Genomic DNA, 23,886 nt, shown 5'->3' on the forward strand with positions numbered 1-23,886 from the left:
AATCCTTTGTACAGACTGGTGGATTATAAAACTGTGGTTTAATCATATTATTTTATTTTAAAGTTAACAACACGTGTTATCTGTGTAATACAAATGATTTATGCCTCCTAACCACACATGCACTCGGCGCTGCGGAGCACTGTGGCACCTTACAAATGTACGATAATAATAATACAGTTTGCAGAGCGGTCTGTTTAGCGGATATTGGAGAATTTTGGGATCTCCGTTCCAACAGGAGTGTTGTGCAGTGAGGTCATCTCTCAGTGCTTCCTATTTAGAGAGCCTCCTATAACTGCTAAACAGTCCGTGCAGGTACTCTCCTGGTTGCAAAGAGAAGAGAAGAACCAAGCAGCCACTGCTTACCAAATTCAGGTTACAGCAGGGTCCTCTGGGCAGGTGCTACCACTTCTGCCCCTATTGCTACACCAATGCTCAGGTACTTAATACTTTGATGGTAGATTGTATCTGTGGCACACAGGCCACATGCTTTAGTCATTGTACCATAGGGAATCTTAAACTGTTTCACTATTAGAGTACGTAGGGATATACCACCTTGGGCAATTTTTTTATTTTTATTTTCTCTGCTCCTACTTAGAGATGAGCGGGCTCGGATATCTGAAATCCAAGCCCACCCGAACGTTGCCGATCCGAGCCGGATCCGAGACAGATCCGGGTATTCCCGCCAATTACAAGACTGAAACCGAGGCTCTGAGTCATAATCCCGCTGTCGGATCTCGCGATACTCGTATTCTATAAATTCCCCGCTAGCCGCCGCCATCTTCACTCGGGCATTGATCAGGGTAGAGGGAGGTTGTGTTAGGTGGTCCTCTGTCCTGCTATATCTCGTGCTGTGCTGTTCAGTTCTGTGCTGTGCTGTGCGGTTCAGTTCTGTGCTGTGCTGTGATGTGCTGTACTGTGTTCTGCTCAGTCCAGTGGTGCTGTGTCCTGTGCTCTGTCCTTCTAAGGGCATTGTTATTTTCCCATTATTCCCAAAAAAATTTTTAAAAAAGTTATAAAAAAAAATAAAAAATAAATAATTATAAAAATAAATAAATAAAAAAAAAATATCCAAAAACAATCCTGCAGTATAAGTCCATTGGTACTGCAATATTACAAAGTTCACAGATTCTGCAGTATAAGTCCATTGGTACTGCTATATTACAAAGTTCACTGATTCTGCAGTATAAGTCCAGTGGTACTGCAATATTACAAAGTTCACTGATTCTGCAGTATAAGTCCATTGGTACTGCAATATTACAAAGTTCACTGATTCTGCAGTATAAGTCCATTGGTACTGCTATATTACAAAGTTCACTGATTCAGCAGTATAATTCCAGTGGTACTGCTATATTACAAAGTTCACTGATTCAGCAGTATAAGACCAGTGGTACTGCTATATTACAAAGTTCACTGATTCAGCAGTATAAGTCCAGTGGTACTGCTATATTACAAAGTTCACTGATTCTGCAGTATAAGTCCATTGGTACTGCTATATTACAAAGTTCACTGATTCAGCAGTATAATTCCAGTGGTACTGCTATATTACAAAGTTCACTGATTCAGCAGTATAATTCCAGTGGTACTGCTATATTACAAAGTTCACTGATTCAGCAGTATAAGTCCAGTGGTACTGCTATATTACAAAGTTCACTGATTCAGCAGTATAAGTCCAGTGGTACTCTCCTGTGCCGCATATAATTTTTAAAGGCTTTGCAGAGTGTGTGTGGCTTAGGGGTACGCTCTCTTGTGCTACATATAATGGAAAACAAAAATTTGGAGGATAAAGTAGGTAAAGATCAAGACCCACTTCCTCCTAATGCTGAAGCTGCTGCCAATAGTCATGACTTAGACGATGAAATGCCATCAACGTCGTCTGGCAAGCCCGATGCCCAATCTTCTAGTACAGGGCATGTAAAATCCAAAAAGCCCAAGTTCTCAAAAAGTAGCAAAAAGAGAAACTTAAAAAATCATCTGAGGAGAAACGTAAAGTTGGCAATATGCCATTTACGACACGTAGTGGCAAGGAACGGCTTGGGCCCTGGCCCGTGTTCATGACTAGTGGTCCAGCTTCACCCAAGGATCTAAGCCCTCCTCCTCCCCCCCCTACAAAAAATTTAAGAGAGTTATGCTGTCAGCAACAACAACAAAACAGCAAAGAACTCTGCCTTCTAAACAGATGACATCACAAATCCCCAAGGCGAGTCCAAGGGTGTTGGTGGTTGTGAAGCCTGAACTTCCCATCACTGTACGGGAAGAGGTGACTCGATCCAGCATTTGCAGCACACCCTCTGCATATGTTGGAAGGATCACCCACAGTATAGATCCAGATTTGGATAATCAAGGTGTCAATGTTGTACACCGGGAGGAGGCTATTGATGTAGCTGGCGCTGTGGAGGAACTTGATGATGAGGATGGTGATGTGGTTATTGTAAATGAGGCACCAGGGGGGGAAACAGCTGATGTCCATGGGATGAAAAAGCCCATCGTCATGCCTGGTCAGAAGACCAAAAAATGCACCTCTTCGGTCTGGAGTTATTTTTATCCAAATCCGGACAACCAATGTATGGCCATATGTAGCTTATGTAAAGCTCAAATAAGCAGGGGTAAGGATCTTGCCCACCTAGGGACATCCTCCCTTATACGTCACCTGAATAACCTTCATAGTTCAGTGGTTAGTTCAGGAACTGGGCCTAGGACCGTCATCAGTACAGGGACACCTAAATGCCTTGGTCCTGTTGGATACACACCACCAACACCCTCCTCGTCAACTTCCTCCACGATCTCCATCAGATTTAGTACTGCAGGCCATGTCACCAGCCAGACTGAGTCCTCTTCTATACGGGATTCATCCGAGAAATCCTGCAGCGATACGCCTACTACTGCCACTGCTGCTGTTGCTGCTGTTAGTCGGTCATCTTCCCAGAGGGGAAGTCGTAAGACCGCTACGTCTTTCACAAAACAATTGACCGTCCAACAGTCGTTTGCCATGACCACAAAATACGATAGTAGTCACCCTATTGCAAAGCGTATAACTGCTATGTTGGTGTTAGATGTGCACCCGGTGTCCGCCATCAGTGGAGTGGGATTTAGAGGGTTGATGGAGGTATTATGTCCCCGGTACCAAATCCCATCGAGATTCCACTTCACTAGGCAGGCGATACCAAAGATGTACAGAGAAGTACGAGCAAGTGTCCTCAGTGCTCTTAAAAATGCGGTTGTACCCACTGTCCACTTAACCACGGACATATGGACAAGTGGTTCTGGGCAAACTAAGGACTATATGACTGTGACAGCCCACTGGGTAGATGCATCCCCTTCCACAGCAACAGCAGCAGCTGCATCAGTAGCAGCATCTACACAACGTCTGCTCGTGCCAAGGAAGGCAACATTGTGTATTACAGGCTTTAATAAGAGGCACAACGCTGACAACCTATTAGAGAAAATGAGGGAAATTATTTCGCAGTGGCTTACCCCACTTAGACTGTCCTGGGGATTTGTGGTGTCAGACAACGCCAGTAACATTGTGCGGGCATTGCATATGGGCAATTTCCAGCACGTCCCATGTTTTGCCCACACCGTTAATTTGGTGGTGCAGCATTACCTCAAGAGTGACAGGGGTGTGCAGGAGATGCTTGCGGTGGCCCGCAAAATTGCTGGACACTTTCGGCATTCTGCCAGTGCCTACCGCAGGCTCGAGGCACATCAAAAAAGCCTGAACCTGCCCTGCCATCACCTCAAACAAGAGGTTGTGACGCGCTGGAACTCCACCCTCTATATGCTGCAGAGGATGGAGGAGCAGCAAAAGGCCATTCAGGCCTACACCGCCACCTATGACATAGGCAAAGGAGTGGGGATGCGCCTGAGTCAAGCGCAGTGAAGACTGATTTCCGTGTTGTGCAAGGTTCTCCAGCCGTTTGAACTTGCCACACGAGAAGTCAGTTCCGACACTGTCAGTTTGAGTCAGGTGATTCCCCTGATCAGGCTGTTGCAGAAGCAGCTGGAGAAAGTGAGGGAGGAGCTGGTAAACCATTGCGATTCCACCAAGCATGTAGCTCTTGTGGATGAAGCCCTTCGTACGCCTTGCCAGGGTCCGAGGGTGGTCACTATTTTAAAGGCAGAGGAATACATTCTGGCCACCGTTCTCGATCCTCGGTTTAAAGCTATGTTTTGTCTCTGTTTCTGGCGGACACAAGTCTGCAGCGGTGCAAAGACCTGCTGGTCAGGAGATTGTCCTCTGAAGAGGACCGTGACATGCCAACAGCTCCACCCTCATTTTCTTCCACATCTGTGGCTGCGAGGAAAAAGCTCAGTTTTCCTAAAAGAGCCGCTGGCGGGGATGCTGATAACATCTGGTCCGGACTGAAGGACCTGCCAACCATTGCAGACATGTCTACTGTTGCTGCATTGGATGCTGTCACAATAGAAAAAATGGTGGAGGATTATTTTGCTGACACCATCCAAATAGACATGTCAGACAGTCCATATTGTTACTGGCAGGAAAAAAAGGCAGTTTGGAAGCCCCTGTACAAACTGGCTCTATTTTACCTGAGTTGTCCCCCCTCCAGTGTGTACTCGGAAAGAGTTTTTAGTGCAGCGGGGAACCTGGTCAGTGAGCGGCGAAGGAGGTTGCTTCCTCAGAACGTTAAAAAAATGATGTTCATAAAAATTAATTATCAATTCCTCAATCAAGTACAGCACTGCCCTCCAGATAGTACAGAGGGACCTGTGGTTGTGGAGTCCAGCGGGGACGAATTGATAATGTGTGAGGAGGAGGAAGTACACACTGTAGAGGGAGAGGAATCAGAGGTTGAGGATGAGGACGACATCTTGCCTCAGTAGAGCCTGTTTAGTTTGTACAGGGAGAGATGAATAGCTTTTTTGGTGTGGGGGCCCACACAAATCAATCATTTCAGCCACAGTTGTTTGGTAGGCCCTGTCGTTGAAATGATTGGTTTGTTAAAGTGTGCATGTCCTATTTCAACAACATAAGGGTGGGTGGGAACTCCCAAGGACAATTCCATCTTGCAACTCTTTTTTTTCTTTGCCAGCTCTTTTTGTGGGGGTCCAAACAAACCAATCATTTCAGGCACAGTTTGGTAGGCCCTTTCGCTGAAATGATTGGTTTGTTAAAGTGTGCATGTCCTATTTCAACAACATAAGGGTGGGTGGGAGGGCCCAAGGACAATTCCATCTTGCAACTCTTTTTTTGCCATTATGTAACCATTCAACAGTCGTTTGCCATGAGCACAAAGTAAAACAAAATTAAACCAAATTCAACAAATTAAACCTGTCATAATCAAAAACAAGAGGTATTGATGTGCTAGAACTACTGTAGTGTTTATAAGTTATAAACACTACACTTAAAAGCTTGAGCCTTTAAATGAAAAAGTCACTCTTCATTGCACGAATATTTGCAACAGGGACAGTTTTTTTGTTCACAAAGTCAACAAATAACACTTCGACCCTGTCTGTCTTTTACATACTTGATGGGATCTCAATGATGAATGCTCTGTACCATGGTCGTCTAAAACAAGAGGTATTGACGTGCTTGAACTACTGTAGTGTTTATAAGTTATAAACACTACACTTGAAAGCTTGAGCCTTTAATAGAAAAAGTCACTCTTCATTGCACGAATATTTGCAACAGCGACAATTTTTTGGTTAATAAAGTCAACAAATAACACTTCGACGCTGTCTGTCTTTCACATACTTGATGGGATCTCAATGATGAATGCTCTGTACCATGGTCGTCTAAAACAAGAGTTATTGACGTGCTATAACTACTGTAGTTTTTATAAATTATAAACACTACACTTGAAAGTTGGAGGAGGTATTGTGGTACCAAATTGGGTACCGGGGCCACTCCACTATGCAGTCCAGATAGAGGCGTATCAGATATTAAACAACGTTGACTGTTGCTGTCAAATCATAAATTAATGAAAATGACCTGTCATCGTCAAAAACAAGAGGTATTGACACGCTCGAACTACACCCTGTATATGCTGCAGAGGATGTAGGAGCAGGCAGCTGTGCAGTGGAATTCAGACCATTTGAAGGCGGAGGTATTGTGGCCCCGGTACCAAATTGTGTACCGGGACCACTGCACTATGCAGTCCAGAAAGCTACCTCGGTGAAATGTTTTGGACTAAAAACAATATTGTGAGGTGTGCGGTGTTCAGAATAGACTGGGAATTAGTGGAAATGATTGTTATTGAATGTTATTGAGGTTAATAATAGCGTAGGAGTGAAAATAAACCAAAAAAACTTGTTTTTAACACTTATTATGTTTTTTTCAAAATAAATCCGAATCCAAAACCTTAAATCCGAACCAAAACCTTTTGTCAGGTGTTTTGCGAAACAAATCCGAACCCAAAACCTCAAGCAAATCCGAGTCCAAAACACAAAACACGATACACCAAAAGTGGCCGGTGCACATCCCTACTCCTACTTCCTTCTGGTTACTTATCTGTTTAACCAGTCAGCGGCCCAGAGCTCAAGAAACTCTGTCTGCCAGGAAGTACATTAAGCTGTCAGATCTGATCCATTTATACAGACATTCTGTGAAAGTCTGTCCAACATGCCCAGTCATAAAGACAATGCCCCATTAGCATTAATGTATGCTACCTCAGGCCTTTGTGTCACCTGTACTGTTATTGTACTTAGTGTCTCTTTGGTGTGCTTTTTATACATTCAGTAGCAAAGTAGCACCTTTCCATATATCTGATGGTTTGGGGTTTGAGGACAGAGAATCAGAGGAAATGATGTCTGTTCACATAAACATTTATTTGCCTTGAATTTGGAGGCATTCGTAGGGTTTTCTAATGTTGAATGGGTGGAGTTAAGCATGACTAAGGGAGATTACATTTTGTCTGCACAGACCATGCAGATGTCTATCAACACTAGAATTCTAGAAGCCCAGAGTGGAGAACGCTCAGAATTTCAGAACAGGGAAATACAGGTTGGATGATAATTTAACATTAATGTGTATTTGACCTTGAACCTATACTAGAGAGTTGCACGCGGATGGAAATTGATGTTTCTAATGGAGAATAGGACTGGGTGTTATCCAATTAATATTGTAATTTATTTTACACAGCAACACTGAGACATAACGAGATTGAAACATAATGGGATATACTTGGCGATTGTAAAATCTCTTTTGTGGTGTGAGGACATCAGGTCACAAAGAATGTGTGCACTAAATTTGATAGGAGTGAATGTGCAGTAAAGAAAATTTGCATTGCTATTAAATAACAGGCGGTGGACATAAACCTATATGACTTATTTTCATTTGTCTTTAGTTTCCCCTCCCGCACTCAAGAGGAAGCTCTCATGGGCAGACGAGGATTATTCGCAGAGCCTATGCAGAAGACTTCTACACCAACATGATGGATGAAAGTTACCAGCTGTGGGCAGAGTTGGAGAGAGAAGCGGGCATCCAGTTGTATAGGTAAAGCATCATAAAAATGACAATGGCTGGAGGACAAGTCATATAAATGTGTTGACATGTAGGGATATGGAGCATCTAAGGCAGAGCTTCCTAACATGTTATGTGCCCCAAAGGTTAATTGAGAAAGATTCCAGGTATATTTCCACCTATTATATTTTGTAACAATATTTCAAACTGTATTTTATGCAGAACCGCTAACGAGGTATTTTTAAACATTTATGGCATTACTTGATTGAACTTAATACAAAGTAGGGTGTACCTGGTGTGTATTTATACAAAGTAGGGTGTACCTGATGGGCATTTATACAAAGTAGGGTGTACCTGGCATACATTTATACAAAGTAGGGTGTACCTGATGGGCATTTATACAAAGTAGGGTGTACCTGATGGGCATTTATACAAAGTAGGGTGTACTTGGCATACATTTACAGAAAGTAGGGTGTACCTGGCATACATTTATACGAAGTAGGGTGTACCTGGCATACATTAATACGAAGTAGGGTGTACCTGGCATACATTTATACAAAGTAGGGTGTGCCTGGCATACATTTATACGAAGTAGGGTGTACCTGGCATACATTTATACAAAGTAGGGTGTACCTGATGGGCATTTACACAAAGTAGGGTGTACCTGGCATACATTTATGCAAAGTAGGGTGTACCTGGTATACATTTATACGAAGTAGGGTGTACCTGGCATACATTTATACGAAGTAGGGTGTACCTGATGGGCGTTTATACAAAGTAGGGTGTACTCGGCATACATTTACACAAAGTAGGGTGTACCTGGCATACATTTATACGAAGTAGGGTGTACCTGGCATACATTTATACGAAGCAGGGTGTACCTGGCATACATTTATACAAAGTAGGGTGTACCTGATGGGCATTTATACAAAGTAGGGTGTACCTGATGGGCATTTATACAAAGTAGGGTGTACTCGGCATACATTTACACAAAGTAGGGTGTACCTGGCATACATTTATACAAAGTAGGGTGTACCTGGCATACATTTATACAAAGTAGGGTGTACCTGGCATACATTTATACAGAGTAGGGTGTACTCTGCATACATTTACACAATGCAGGGTATACCTGGCATACATTTATACGAAGTAGAGTGTACTTGGCATACATTTATACGAAGTAGGGTGTACCTGGCATACATTTATACGAAGTAGGGTGTACATGGCATACATTTATACAAAGTAGGGTGTACCTGGCATACATTTATACAAAGTAGGGTGTACCTGGCATACATTTATACAGAGTAGGGTGTACTCGGCATACATTTACACAATGCAGGGTGTACCTGGCGTACATTTATACGAAGTAGGGTGTACATGGCATACATTTATACGAAGTAGGGTGTACTCGGCATACATTTATACGAAGTAGGATGTACATGGCATACATTTATACAAAGTAGGGTGTACTCGGCATACATTTATACGAAGTAGGATGTACATGGCATACATTTATACAAAGTAGGGTGTACTCGGCATACATTTATACGAAGTAGGGTGTACTCGGCATACATTTATATGAAGTAGGATGTACATGGCATACATTTATACAAAGTAGGGTGTACCTGGCATACATTTATATGAAGTAGGGTGTACTCGGCATACATTTATACAAAGTAGGGTCTACTCTGCATACATTTATACGAAGTAGGGTGTACATGGCATACATTTATATGAAGTAGGGTGTACTCGGCATACATTTATACGAAGTAGGGTGTGTATAATCATTTTTATCTTCATAAAGGGAATGTTGAAAATTGTGATCTATGGTCACTAAACTGCGAGGTAAATTATATCTATCCATGGTGTTGCACAAGTCCACAGTTGAATATGTGTGTCCAGTAGTCACTGATAGGAATGGTATTGTGCGTCAATCACATTCAGTGCACAACACTTGAGCCAAGTCATGTCTCTCTCCATGAATATTTACATTAATATCTCATTAGTCCACCCCTACATCAAATGACCATTACCTTAAAATGAAATTTTACTACTCTCCTCATTCTGTGTCTAAATATTAATGACTTGAGGGAATGTTATACCTTCATGAAGACACATTTGTGCACAGTTGTTCTCATAAGTCAGTTTTAACAAGAATATTTTTTTAAATAATTTATGTACCCTAGTAACTTTTCTATATATTTTTTAGGATATACAGTGCTTTCTTTGGTAGCATATTAAAATAAAAACGTTTTTTGTAAAGTGCATAATAGATGGAAAAACAGGCAATAAAAAATTAACTTTTCCATGATTTATCCAAAAATTACTTTAATCCAATGAATGCAACACTAGAACGTTACATGAAAAATGAATGTATTTCTTTGGAGTATACGGATACCAATATTTTATTTTAGGCGATGCGTGACACAGCAATAGGGCCTCAAATACAACGGCTATTGTTTATTTTCTAACTCTTATTGTTTACTTTTTACTAGTATTTTATTTTCTTTAACTAAGAGAGCCTATCTTAAGGGGTATACCTAGACTTCTGCCGTCAGAGGTGGCAATTGAAATGGTGCCTCTGTCATCACTTAGCCAAACTGCTATAAGCATTTGTCTATGGTTAATGTGCATTTTAAAATACATATATTGTAACTTTTTATTAGATCTATCAACAAGGTAAACATCACTCATTTAGAATTTGCATCAAGGCAATTGTTAATTTGTAAATTAAATCTCTATATCTTGTTGCCTGAGATGTCTGCCGCTATGCCTGAGGCGACAAGAAATCATAAGCGATAGCTCTTGGTCCCTTCACCGTCACCGACAGCCAATTTTAGCACACAACCAACATAACTGGACAACATTAAATAACATTAACTAGGCGTAAAGCCTCCTTGCCATGAATGTCCTCTTTCAAACGAACATTAAAAACCCATCTTTTCTTAAAAGCCTTCCAGTCTCATGCCTAACCTCCCACCAGTCGGCTACCTCTCTCTCTCTTCCCTTCTCCCCCTTCCTCGACTCCGTCTCCATTTCTCCCGTCTCTCCGTCTCATCCATGTGTCTGTCTGTCTTCCCCTCCCTTTAGATTGTACGCTCCTTTGAGCAGGGCTCTCCTACCTCTTGTTCCCATCACTTTTAACTGCGCTCTCCAGCTACTCAGCTCACCTCCTCTTGGTCCTTCTGCCCTCTGTCTCCTCTCGCTTCTCTCCACTCCCCTCAGTGGCTCTTAACCTGTCATCCGTGCCCACCCTCTTGGGCTCAAGTTACCTGCCTGTACTGACTATTCCCCACACTCTCTCTCTAGCTGTGCTTTGAGCTCCCATAGTTATTGTGCTTACTGTTACTTGTACTGTGCTGTTTCACCTTGTACTGTGCCATTGTTTGTCCTTGTACGGCGCTACGGATACTTTGTGGCGCCCTATAAATAAAAATTAATAATAATAATTAATAATAATAAAATGACGGGCTTAGCCAGGTTAAACAATGAATTGATGCAAGTGAAAACAGGTGGCATGTTAGATACTTGTGTTTTGAACTGTTGTTTTAATGCTTATACTGTGCACACATCCGTTGCTGATTAAGGCTGTCTTGTGTCCTAGGCAGTACTCTAGCTCACTCAACTTTTTAATGTAATGTACATACATTAAAAAGATTTAATAACTTAATTTATGTGACCAGGGGAGGGCTGGCAAACTTTAGACTCAACTCAGCAGCCTATTAGGACCATTTTAAAGGAAAAGAAAATGCAGATGACCCAGCGCAAGGTAGCCTAGTATGGAACCAGCCCGGGGGAGCCCAGTCAGCCCCTGTATGTGACTATAAGTGAGGATGGGGGTTAAGTGTGAGTATCTGATCTCCAAGGTAGTAGGCCATCTTCTTAGCTCTCCTTTGCTTTGAACTTGTCCCAGTATTTTCTGTTACTGTATGCATACTAAACTAATAAGAGATGGGATGGGAGGCACTTTACATTGTCCATTAGTCCTTTAATTTACAATTCGCACTGAAGAGACTAATGCTGTACTTGGTTTATTCTACTACATCACAACTGTGTGTGCGGGTTCTATTGTTTGCTGTTTTCCAGGAATAACATTTGGGTAAATATTTGCACTACTAGGGGACTATAGCTTGGTGGCAAGAGCTGTAGTGCAGCAGTAAGACCCCAACGATTCTGGCCGCTCAGCTACAGCTACAATCATCCTTATCATAAACCACCATTGGTAGGAAAAAAAATAATAGTACTCATAGGAAACTTATGTGACTTTTTTGACCTACCAGGAAAAGGGAGTGATCTCAGCCCAAGTGGGCATGGTTAACAGAGCCAATTGGAAATTTTGACAAATATAATGTCAAGCTAAATCTGTCTCTTTCTTCTAAATGATAGAGCAGTTTGCATCAAAATGGACACTTCTGCGTAAAAAAACATAAAACAGAGTTGGACCTTACCATTCTGCTACCATCAGACAGCGTGTTGTCTGCAATCATTTTTAAATGACCAAATGCAGCATTAACGCTTGATTTTCCAGACTAATAGAAATGAAAGCATTTTCATAATGTATGTCCAAAGAGTGCTGATTCACTTTACAAGAACTGATGTCACATAAGTACACAGTCACATTGCAGTCTAATTACCAAGGTGCAAAACTGAAATTTTCACTTTGCACAGTTAGGCGGAAGTTTGCAGGTGTTTCCCAAGAGGAGAGGCATGCACTTCAGTGTGTGCTGGGCTCGCTATCTTGGCGCACTCAAGTAAAACCAAGTGGTTGTTATAACTTACCATTTCACGCTTCAGCGCCGCTCGCTCTCTGCTGTCGGAAGCCGTCCTTCTGGATAACGGTGGTCACATGACCGCAACACTGGGCAGGGATTTCAAACTTACTGGGTTATGTAAACTTCACTCTGACACTCGGTGAGTGTCAGAGACAACTTGTATGCTTCCAGGTTCTTCATGGATCCTTGTGCTGTTGATTCTTGCCTGATTCCCGTCTACCATTGCTGCCTGTCTGCTGATTTTGCCTCTGCCATCTGATCGTTTACCGAACCCGGAATCCATTCACCCTGAGACTGCTTCCTGATTCTGTACCACGCCTACCAGTTGTGTACCAGATCCGGTTGTCTGACTACGAGAGCCTTATTCACTTCCTACAACTACCACATAGAACATCATCTCTGCCAAGTGCTACATCTAGAGGCAGGCCAGGAACCTCGAGGCGAGCTCTCGGCAGCTAAGTCCATCCCACCTTGCGGCGGTTCTTTGTGAATACCGGGGAGCTTGTTAGACTCCGCTCCAACCTAGATTAGCACCAGATCCTATCGAGACTGTTACAGTGGTTTTACAATGTGCATTAAGTGCGCTTAATAAATTAGGTTACGCAGTGTATGTAGAGTGTACTAGCACTTATATATTTGGATATAATACTATTGGCCTATAAGAAAAAATGTTAATACAGTATTTGTTTGTTTTAAAAAATACTCGTAGGCAAACTGACACTAACCTATCTGAAATGGCTCCCTGCTCACCTCATTATATAAACATACAGGGCCTGATTCATTAAGGAAAGTAAAGCAAGAAAATTAGGAACGTTGAACCTTGGCAAAATCATGTTGCTATGCAAGGGGTGCAAATGAGTTTATTATTTTGCACATAAGGAAAATACTCAGTTTTTTTCATGTAGGATGCAAATACTTGATACCTTTATTTTTATATTGACATTAAAAGTTGATCTAGGACATGCCCTATCCCAATTCTAAATCTGTCCTCACATTTTAAATTTACCTCCCCCTCCAATGCAACATGGTTTTGCCAAAGTGCAACGTTACTCATTATTATGTTTTGCTTTACTTTCCTTAATGAATCAGGCCCACAGTGTGCATTTGCATAATATACCCTATACAAATGTAATTCTTGTTAGAACTATCAACAGTGTAGAATCCAATAATTTGGGCACCTTTTTTTGGAGGGGGGGGTTCATTTTTTTCCATTAATTCGTTAATGTTTACTTTTTTAGACATTCTGTATATGGTTCATCTGTTTACAATAGCTTCAATCATATACATGAAGATAAATCATGTTGCTCTTTTTTTAAAAGCAAATAGACATTTGTAAATAGTAAATAGTACAAATAAAGGCAATACTGTTAAAGTATACCTCTATATACCATGACAGGAGGCAGAAATGCTGAACCAATATACATGAGAAAGCAGCTTATGAATCACTAGAATAGAAACCTCGTGCCTCAGTGATATCGTTAGTCCGTGCAGAATTAATAGTCTGAATTCTGTTAAATATCGGTTCGCCCACAAATGGCTGTGGTGGAGGCAGCCACCTACAGTGGACTTTAATTTGAAGAGATTAAGAAATAGCATCATCTCTTTTTACACTACCCCTTAAGCTGGGTACACCCTACACGGTTTTCGTCCAATAATCGGCTCAATCAGCCGACATACGACCGCTCGTTCAAAAGTCGAGTCAGTGTGTGCAGTGACACGATGGTCGAAAGTCTGCCCAAATGGACAATTGTCGCCTCATTTGGTTGGTCGTACCGTTTAATATTTTCGTTCCAATCTCGTTTCCGTTGTGAACTGTGTATAAGCTTCCGACCGATCCACAACAGTGAGTACGAAATTACAGTCATTGCTCACGACAACATGGCTGTAAAAAGTCGCTAAAGGGACATCCGCTCTTCCCTTTATCGTCCTAAACAAGGCTAGTGTGTATGCAGTCCATGGACCGAGCGATCGGAACATCGATTGCATGTAAAATTGATCGGTATAAAAAGTTGGTGGAAAATTCTGTAGTGTGTACCTAACTTTAGAAGTGTGCTAAGATAACAGTGCTATAAGGTATGATAAGGTAATAGCGATCTCCTCCTGCAAGATAATAAAGCAATATCCCTCTATTTTCAAAGCATTCTGCGCCTTTTTTCACCATTGAATGTGACAGAGCACCACAGCTGAATTGCATAGTAGTAATGTTATGCAAGATAATTGTTTCTAGCCGCTAAGGATTTCACATAAAGGACAGAGGACTCCAGCAGTCTATCATTAGGTATTAATTATTCTAATTCTGTCATACTCTCACATCCAAATTAACTTCTGTTTTATTAATTATCCCAGTTGGTTTCAACAGCTCTCGGAAAGCACAGACCCTTTTGTTTCGGTGGCACGTGACCCTTCCATCAATATCTCTCTCTCTTGCCTCATAGCAGTGATCATCTCTCTGTATCACTGTACACAAAGGGGGCACAAAGCAATCCTACTGTGCCAATGATTTCTGCGCTACGTTGACCTTCCATCGCCCTCCGTACCCACAGCAGACTGTACAATCATTGACAAAGGCATGGCTTGTGAAATTGTCACTCACCTGCCTCAGAGCTGAAACACAAATGTTCCTATTGCTATATTCCAGTTATCTGTCCTTGAAAAGGTATCGTACAAATTGTGTTTCGTTTCTCTTGCTCGTTCCAATTACACATTTGATTCCTGAAATTCTCTGTTATCTTTTTTGGCTCCGGATAAATTATTGATGATTTTCCCACAAGGCCTTTTAAATTGGAAATAATAAAAAAGAACCATAATCAGTGTTAGTTTGTAACTGACAATTTGTGATATTGTCAATGTGATATGTTTGTGCTTCATTTAGATTAATTGGCTTCTAATAACAATTAGGCTTATTTGCCTTCGCACTTTTTCTTTATCTTCTTGTTGTTTTTGGTTTGAACAGTTAAAAACTATTATCTAAAGGATTGAAATGAATAGTGTGGTTAAGTTTTGGATGAAGAAAAGAAAGCCCTGTTAACTAATTATAAGGAAAACATAACTGTAGTTACTCTAAATATAATGCTTGCTTCATGGTGCTCCCATGTCTGAAATATGCTTTGATTTTGGTAAGAATAGGTATTGTGTATATCCATTTTGCCACTTGAGCCGCTGTTCGATAAGAATTTAACAGATACAACTTATAGTAAATGAGCATTCCACCAAACAGAGGCGTAACTATAGTGGGAGGAGCCCATGCGACTGCTATAGAGTCGGGAGTCTTGTTGAACCCTGCCCCCTCTCAAACACCTTACTTTGCTGCCCATTATGATCTGCCTCTCGAGCCTGTGCTGGTGTACAGGCAAGCCTGAGGTAATGAAATGATCAGGGGGGCACAAGAAGGCAATTACTAAAGACATAATTTCCCTTAATCAAACGCTTATGTGACTGACTGCTGCCTGTGTTGCACGATGTCTCATTGCCTCTAAGGCTCATTTGTGAATGTGCAAATGCTGTTTTGTTACATCATGCACCTACTGCACGGTGGCTTAGTGGTTAGCACTTCTGCCTCACAGCAATGGGGTCATGGGTTCGATTCCTGGCCATGGACTTATCTGTGTGGAGTTTGTATATTCTCCCCGTGTTTGTGTACGTTTCCTCTGGATGCTTAGATTGCCTCCCACACTCCAAATACATACTGGTAGGCTGGCTGCTATTAAATTAACTTTAGTCTCTCTTGGTGTGTGTGTGTGTGTGTGTGTGTGTGTGTGTGTGTGTGTGTGTGTGTTAGGGAATTTAGACTGTAAGCTCCAATGGGGTAGGGATTGATGTGAGTGAGTTCTCTGTACAGCGCTGTGGAGTTATTGGTGCTATATAAATAGCTGCTGCTACTGCTGATGATGATGATACTCTTGTGCAAATGTTCACCTATTTTCATGGTTTAGTGTATGTCTAATGGCCCCACTGGACCGTTGAACTCACTGGACAAAATTGAGCTAGGTGTCTGTTCCATGAAAGGTATCCATGCCCTTCTTGTCTCCTCCTCTCTCTCCATGGACACTTACCCACACCATACAGAAGTGACTTCCACTAAATAACTGTTTAGGCTACTTTACAGGAGACAGCCGGGGCACAGTGACAGCTCTTTTGCAGTTGCCCTGCTGGATTCTCCAACCAGTATCTGCAAAGTGAATAAAGCCTCTTCTGGCCACCTCTGTCTCCTCCTCTGCATTCTGAGTCTTTTCCTTGGTCTGCATTGTTCCTCAAGTGTGTTGTCTTCTCCCATGTTGACTGCAGAATATTTCTCTGGCATATTGATTTCAATGCTGCTCCACGATCCTCTTCTTCATCTCATCACCAACAGACTGACTTGTCCGCCTGGAACAGCTGTTCAAATAGCTGCTCACCATGGGTGGCCCGGTGACGCGATGAGCACCGATTAGTGATTTGTTTACTATAATTTTTCAGCCATCACAGCCACAGACTTTGAGGAGCCTAAACACTAGATATTCCGGGGGATACAATATGGATGGATTTGGCAATCTACAACTCCCGGAAAGATAACTGCCACCAATCCTAATCCCGGGGTGGGACAGCTTCAGGGCATTCTGGGACTGTAGAAACCAGGACCATTAAAAAGAAGAGAGAGCTTTAACAGAAGTTTCAGCTGGAACACTGATGTATAATAAGAAGGCTGCTACCATGCTTTTTTGAAAGTGGTCTTGTAAAACTGTTTTATGCGTTTGTGTGAAAAGGGTAAAAACGACACTTCAAAGTCCAGTTTGCTACCAGTTTAGGACCACCCCATCTCTGATTTATGGATGACTATTTTTTTTCTTAAAACACTGCTCAAGTTAAGTTTCTTTGGCCAGCATGGAGCGCTACGTGGAGCGATACCTTGCCAGCAGTTACTTACAAACACCCCTGTTAAACAACTCCATCCTTCAGGGCACATAATTGGGTGCAGTTGTGTAAAAATAGGCACAAAGAACATTTCTACTGCAGGAACTGCAATTTAGAATATTCTGTAATGATCTTTGCAAAGTAAAATAATTGCTAAATAAGTTCTATTTATTTTAAAATCTAGCCCCTTCTCACTAAGTGAAATGTTGCCATGTTTTCTGTCCAGCTTACATTAAACACTTCTTGTGGTCTAGATAGAAGCCTTGAGGCTCAGCTAGCCAGCATGGTCAATTTCCTTATTTTTATTACAATATATGTTTCTCAGCAGGCACCGAGCATTGCAGCTTAAATAGCTTTTGGCTCTGGCAGTTGCAATGTGTTTATGATTAACAGATTTATACACCTCTGTATTTTGCACTTTAAACAAGATGTGTAAAGTTCATGGGCAGAAATACCCGCATGAAGAAATGGTCACATTAAAGTAGGACAGATGGACGTTTTCCACTTCCAGCACTAAAATGAATATTTAATATACACTGTTTTCATAGAGTTGGGGAACTATTCCATTACTAAAAATATAAGGTATTTTGTTAGACGCTTAGCTGTCCTCAAGAGACATACAGCTCACTGTTCTATGATAAATACACAGGTTCTGTTGTGTTTCACTTTAAACAGACGCTGCAGCTTTGTTCCCTTAAAGACCTTCATCAGTTCAAGCACCTTAAGAGAATGAATTATGTGCAATAAAGCAAGAATAGCAGAAGACTTTACCATAAGTCAGTGGTTTTTAGACATGTTCTCGGTATTCATGTGCAGGGTAGGTCTGGTTACTTTTGGCCCATTTGGTAGGTACAAGCAGCTAGCTCTTGGAACTGCAGTACTACTTGTTCATGTCAGTGGGCTGTTATAAGGAACACAAATGTCATGATAGATGAGCGATGATGATGAACCACCATGGAGCTGTCGAGTGTAGACTGGTCAAGATCTTTTTATGCATTAATGTTAGCCACATCATGATAATATTCTAGTTTGAGACCAAATAATATATATATTGCTCCAATTAACATACCTTGTTCTTGATGCGAAAAGGCAGCTCCCTGACACAGATATACTGGGAGTGTACTGACAAGTGATATCACCAGTACACGTGCAGCCACATCGCAGAAAGATGTAGAGTAACTATGGTCAGACTAGGGGGCCCGGACAGATGGAGGGGACTTTCTGGGTCCCTTACAGCTTTGACGCCTATACCCTGATGGCGGACCTGCCCACACGCCACCAACATGCCCCCCATTAGTCAGATTTTCTTTGTTTTTTTGGAAGGGTGCACAGCATTCTTCTGCCCGCCAAAACGGCCTTCATTCATCCACGTTCTCAGTTAGCGGAGATTGGGCTCTGTTCTGTACTTTCATTGGCATGCCATTTGCACCTCGCCGATACCTGGCCGGCTCACTTTGTATGGGAATATACATTTTTAGACTTCAACTAATGCAATAAAAACATTTACATTTTGGATAGAGACACATGCCATAAAGGCAACTCCAATGTCCCCATACTCTCATGATTAATGTAAGACTTAGATAAGGCTTTACCAAACTGTATTTTAGGTGTAAGATTAAACCGTTTAAATTAATGATTTGTTGGTCCTAAGTAGTTTGAATTTGATGTTTTTACTGTTTCCATCATGCATATTTTTAGATGGGAAACAAAACTGCAAAAATAAGCACATCCAGTTTTATGGGGGCAGTTCCACCAGGAACTTGGCATGTGCTTAAACTTGGTGGACAAATTGGCAACTAGATCTTGCTTTATCTGGCTATCTACATTATAGTTAACAATACTAATAACTCGGTTATAAGCAGTGGTGGAAGTCGGGGTGTATACAGTGGTATGCTATTCCGCCTTTTCTACTGCCTTCATTGTAAAACTATCAAATTCCATTCACTTACATTATCCATACTGCCACTTCTAAATTTCCACTTCAACCACTAGTTATATTTAATAATAACTCAGTATTACTTATGGCACGACTCAGCACTGTTTTGCTATTACATATAATGCAGCGCTGCTCAAAAACGGTGCAGAGCTGACCTCCATCACCTCACAGGTGACGGAGGATTGTGGCGCAGGGAGAGAAAGGAAAAACTCAACTAGTCTCATGGTTATAAGTGGTCACAAAGCCATGCCCTCTCTCTACTTCAACTCCTGCACCTATGGCATGACCATCCGGAAACAAATATGATGCAACGAGTGGGAATGCACCACTTCTCCATAGTTGCATTTAGACATAGACCACATTAGGTCTAAGACCCACTAAGAAAAGGCAACCGTAAAAGTACACCTGGTGTTATCCATAAAAAATGGCTAGTGACTATACGCTACTAAAGATTATACTTTTATTATCAACCTAAATTCTATGTTTTTAACTAGTATCAATTTTGAATTGTGCTGGCGTCCTATTCTACACCAGCAAATCGACCATTCCCAAAGTCATGAGCAAGGACAGTACAGTCACTGTGAAGTACAATACCAGCTTCAGCCCAGTGAGAGAACCGCTGTACCGATTCCAATCGCTGCTTTGACACCTGACAGGTCTACAGAGTCCTGCAGCAAGTTGGGCCACTAGATTACAAAATCACTTAACTAGAACAGAGGAAAAAAAGCAAAATATATCTTAATAACTTTTTGAAACCCTGGAGAAATACAGAATGTGTCAAAATACCTCCCACAATCACACCAACTTCAAGTTCATTCTGAAACCTAATCCCAAAGCAATATGAGAAACGTATATTAGAAACAATAATATCTTTAAAGTAGAAAAAGAAATACTCATTCTTAGATGTCATCATTTAAAAAAAAAAAAATTCCAGGGAACAATCAGTAGCTATCAAATTCGCCTCTTCAAAAGAAGAAGGGACTAATGGAAAATGTACAATGCTCCACCCACTGGGGAGCATGACCTGGGCTTCTGGTGATGCAGAACATTCACCTGCAGACTGATGCATCTCGGCTTTCTGTCACCTCATCCATGCAGAGCAGGTTGTTCTGCTTAGCAGTGCAAAATGCTGCAGAAGTAACCTCACTATAACAATGAGAAGCTATAGGAACAGCTTTCAGGTGGTGCACCCTAAGACATATTAAAATAAACTTTTCCAAAAGGAAAAAGTGACTTCTGGATCAGAAACTGGCTATTAGATTTAAACTGATTATTGGCTGCTCTGTGTGATTTGATTAAATTGACTATAATCCTTCCTTAACAGGTAGAGCTCTGATTTCCTGTGTGGATTTGTCATTCCATTTCAAGCAAAACAGACGTTAAAATAGAGGCAAAAGACTATTGTCCCTCTTTTAAACGGATGTGTATGTATATAACCTACTCTTGGCTCCAGGGGCGCCGAGAGGTGAGAGGAGGGGGGGGGGGGGTACAAATTACCAGGGCCTAGGCCTGCCTGGGGGGCCCCGCTGCCAGGTGTTTAAAAAATACAATTTTTAATTATTTTTTTTTGTCCAGTGGGTGGCGTTGTGAAAGCTGCAATAACAGGTAGGTGAGAATAACACAATTTTAATGCATAGTGGGGAAAATTAAATTTCAGGCAGTGTGGCACACAGATATCTCGCACACATTGCAGTAAAAGTCTTTACTGCGAAGTGTCTCACGGATGTTCTGGAGACACTTTGCGGCTAATTGAATTCCCCCCATAATGTCGTGTAAAGAGGCGCAGCCACAGCCCATGTTGGCCATGCCCCTATCACTATGTAGCCACGCCCCCCTTCGACACATCTCTTCTCCTGCTATGTGTGTGTGGGGGGAGAAGGCCCAGAAAGTTTCTGTATCGGGGTCCCAAATTCCTCTTGGCGGCCTGCTTGGCTCATCTCTTGAGTCTATTTGGCTAAACATAACTTGTTAGTGTTAAGGTCTGCGACATGTGTGGCTCTATAATTAAGCTGTGTTTTGTTAAGTGCATCTGTTTGCACTAATCTAAAGTCTTCTTTTATGGTCATTTGACACATTGGGATGTATGATTTATTTTGTAAAGTAAATACCACAGTTGACAATCTAAACAAAATGTTCTCTCTAATGTCCATTTATATCATTCTTTCAATTCCTCTCTGTGAGGCTTCCTGCTTCATCTCTGCAGAGGAACATTGGATAATCAGGAGAACTGAGAAACGTGTTTCTTACATTTACCCCAAGCCTAAATATTTTATTTACTGAGGCACAAACCACTGAAACTCACAGAGCATTATGTTGAGTAGATTGGTTTGTATTTGCTTTTCTTATTTCTTAAATTATTCTGAGCTTTCATGTGAAAATTATGATTACAGCGAAGTTGATAGTGACCCTTCTGCACTAAATCTAAAATATCATAATACTGAAATAAATATATATAGTAAGTTGCAATCCTTTCATTTTGTATGCAAAACACATTCGCCATAAATAATTTAACTGCATTAAAACTAAGTAATACATTTGTTTTGCAATTTCTTTGTCCTTTTCCGCTACCGTCTTTATATATTATAACCCTTTTTCTATAATTGCGTAAATATATTCTTTTCCATAAGCAGAGAGAGAAAAACACAGATTATAAATATTCCCTTCCTTCCACATGAGCAAAGCACACTTTAAGCACTTTATTTTGTGTACTGTAAGGAAGCTTAACTGTGCAGGAAAGATTTTAAATCCAATAATTTGAATGGAGCACATATCTTCTGCAGCACCGGAGAGGGACCTCGGTGAATGCAGAACAGAAGAACAGGGCAAGACTATGCATGTAGCTGCCGTATGGATAAAATTAATTCCCGTAGAATTGCGTCCAATCTGAAATGCAAATGTGTTTTTGTAAATCCTGCTTAATAAAGTTAACTCATGAGCAAAAGTTTCTGACACTGACATTCATGTGACCTTGACATTCCTGTACTGCAATGTGCAAGTCTTGTCTTTTCCATTAGTTATTATTATTTTCATTACGGTATAGGCTCTATCTCCGTTTCTCATAATAGCTATTCCTGGTGTCTTCAGCTATATTCCACTGTTAGAATGAAAATCCGTGTGTATTGTGCATGTTCTTTGTCTCTTGTGTGCACATAACTATTTCTAGCTGAGACTCCCCGTCAAGGACAATTTCACCTCTGTGATAAAATTGTTTTGAATTTTTTTTTTCCCCAAACCCCATTTTACATATTTCATTTTCAAGCTGCCACTCACTGGTCTCCGTGTGCACTAATGTAGCCCCCCCTTTCCCCCCACTAAGCAGGCCTGATGCTCTGCTTCTTCCGCTGTGTTTCTTCGAACAATACATCTATTTTAAGCCACCTCTGGGATATTACAGAAAGCAACAGAAACATTTCTAGAGACCACACTGAACAATTCCCCAGGAAAGACAAACTTTTAACCCTTAGCAATACACAGGATATTTTACTATCCTTTAATAAGCTGTATAGGGGAAAAGAATACAGATCCCCCCTCCCTTCAAGATTACCTGGGACAATATGTACTCAGTGCAGGTCCAGACTGGTCCACAATATGTCGCCTTGTCCTTTAAAGGACTTAAAGGGGTTGTCCACACAAAGATAACAATAAATACACAGTGTATTAGTGATTTATTGGTTTAGGCAGGTTCGGGGTGGGTGATGGGGGACTGTACATAGTGGGCTGAGTATCCAGTACTGAATCCAGCGTATTGTTGGGGATTCCAATCTTTGTTTTCCTAATGTCGTGGAGGCCTGGCAGTGCCACCTATCATACATGAAAAAACAGACAGTATTTAACTTATGTGCAAAACAAAAAACTAATTTGCACCCCTTGCAATGTAACATGGTTTTGTCCATGAGACTTAAATAAGAAACTTCTTAATTTAAGGTCCTTAATGAATCAGGCCCCCTGTGTTTGGAAGCGTAAGAGTTAGCTCATTGAAAGCTGAACCTTGAGTGTGACCTATAGGTACTCTTGTCACCTGCAGGGAAAAATCCAAAATAGCCTGCATTGGATAAATCACAGAATGCAGAATAACAGAAAGCTCACATATCATAATAAATGACCATTGTACTACTCGAGTTGCATTGGCATTGTATTTCAGTGCTTCTTACTTTGTGTCCACAGGAAGACAGGACTCCTTGTCATAGCAAAAGCTGGGAATGAAGAGTTTGAGGCAGTATGTAAGAATATGGAGCAAACTCAGACCCCATGGGAGCATCTGACTGCAGAACAATTAAAGCTGAAATATCCAGGACTTTTCTTGAATCCCGGAGAAGTTGTCTGTTGTGACCATAATGGTGGAGTTCTGAGCGCCGATAAGGCACTGCGGGCCGTGCAGGTACGGTAACTGTTTCCATACTGTCGTACTCAGCAAGCAAAATATTTTTGTAGCTACGTGAAATAACATGGAATATACGCACTATTATACAGCTTTTTACACAGTCATTTTCAGCCAAACATTTCATGCCCCTAGCTGGATACTGATTCCAAAGTTCACTATAATTAGATTAGCTAATGATTAAAATATGTTTCATAACAAGTTGAAAATCAAACCGGCGTCTTTATTCTACAGAGAGCGTGTATCCAGAGTGTGAAATTGCTTTGTTTATAAATAGTTCTTTGTTTTACGGTGGAAAGAGCACTGTGACTCTTTAGGGACTACACCATCCAGTATAGTTTTACTCGCTCTGAAGTCACCCTTAAGAAAGACAGATTAATCATATTTTCCTATATTGTATTTGGCTGATATATAATTAGACATCCAGACAAATTAATGGGGATGTTTCTCATAATTTAAATTATTATTATTATCGTAGATATGGAAGGCACCA

At 41.2% G+C, this 23,886-nt stretch overlaps 1 protein-coding gene across 1 annotated transcript in view; it reads left to right on the plus strand.

Annotated features, from left to right (window-relative positions):
• Window positions 1–23,886, plus strand: part of PIPOX (pipecolic acid and sarcosine oxidase) — a 55,541-nt gene that overhangs the window by 11,389 nt on the left and 20,266 nt on the right. Inside the window, exons 2-3 of the mRNA XM_075196841.1 lie at window positions 7,302–7,450; window positions 23,180–23,393. Coding sequence (XP_075052942.1) covers window positions 7,302–7,450; window positions 23,180–23,393 — 363 coding nt within the window. The remainder of the gene's footprint in view (window positions 1–7,301; window positions 7,451–23,179; window positions 23,394–23,886) is intronic.

The sequence above is a fragment of the Mixophyes fleayi genome, chromosome 2 (genome assembly GCF_038048845.1).
Source record: "Mixophyes fleayi isolate aMixFle1 chromosome 2, aMixFle1.hap1, whole genome shotgun sequence".
NCBI lineage: Eukaryota > Metazoa > Chordata > Amphibia > Anura > Limnodynastidae > Mixophyes > Mixophyes fleayi.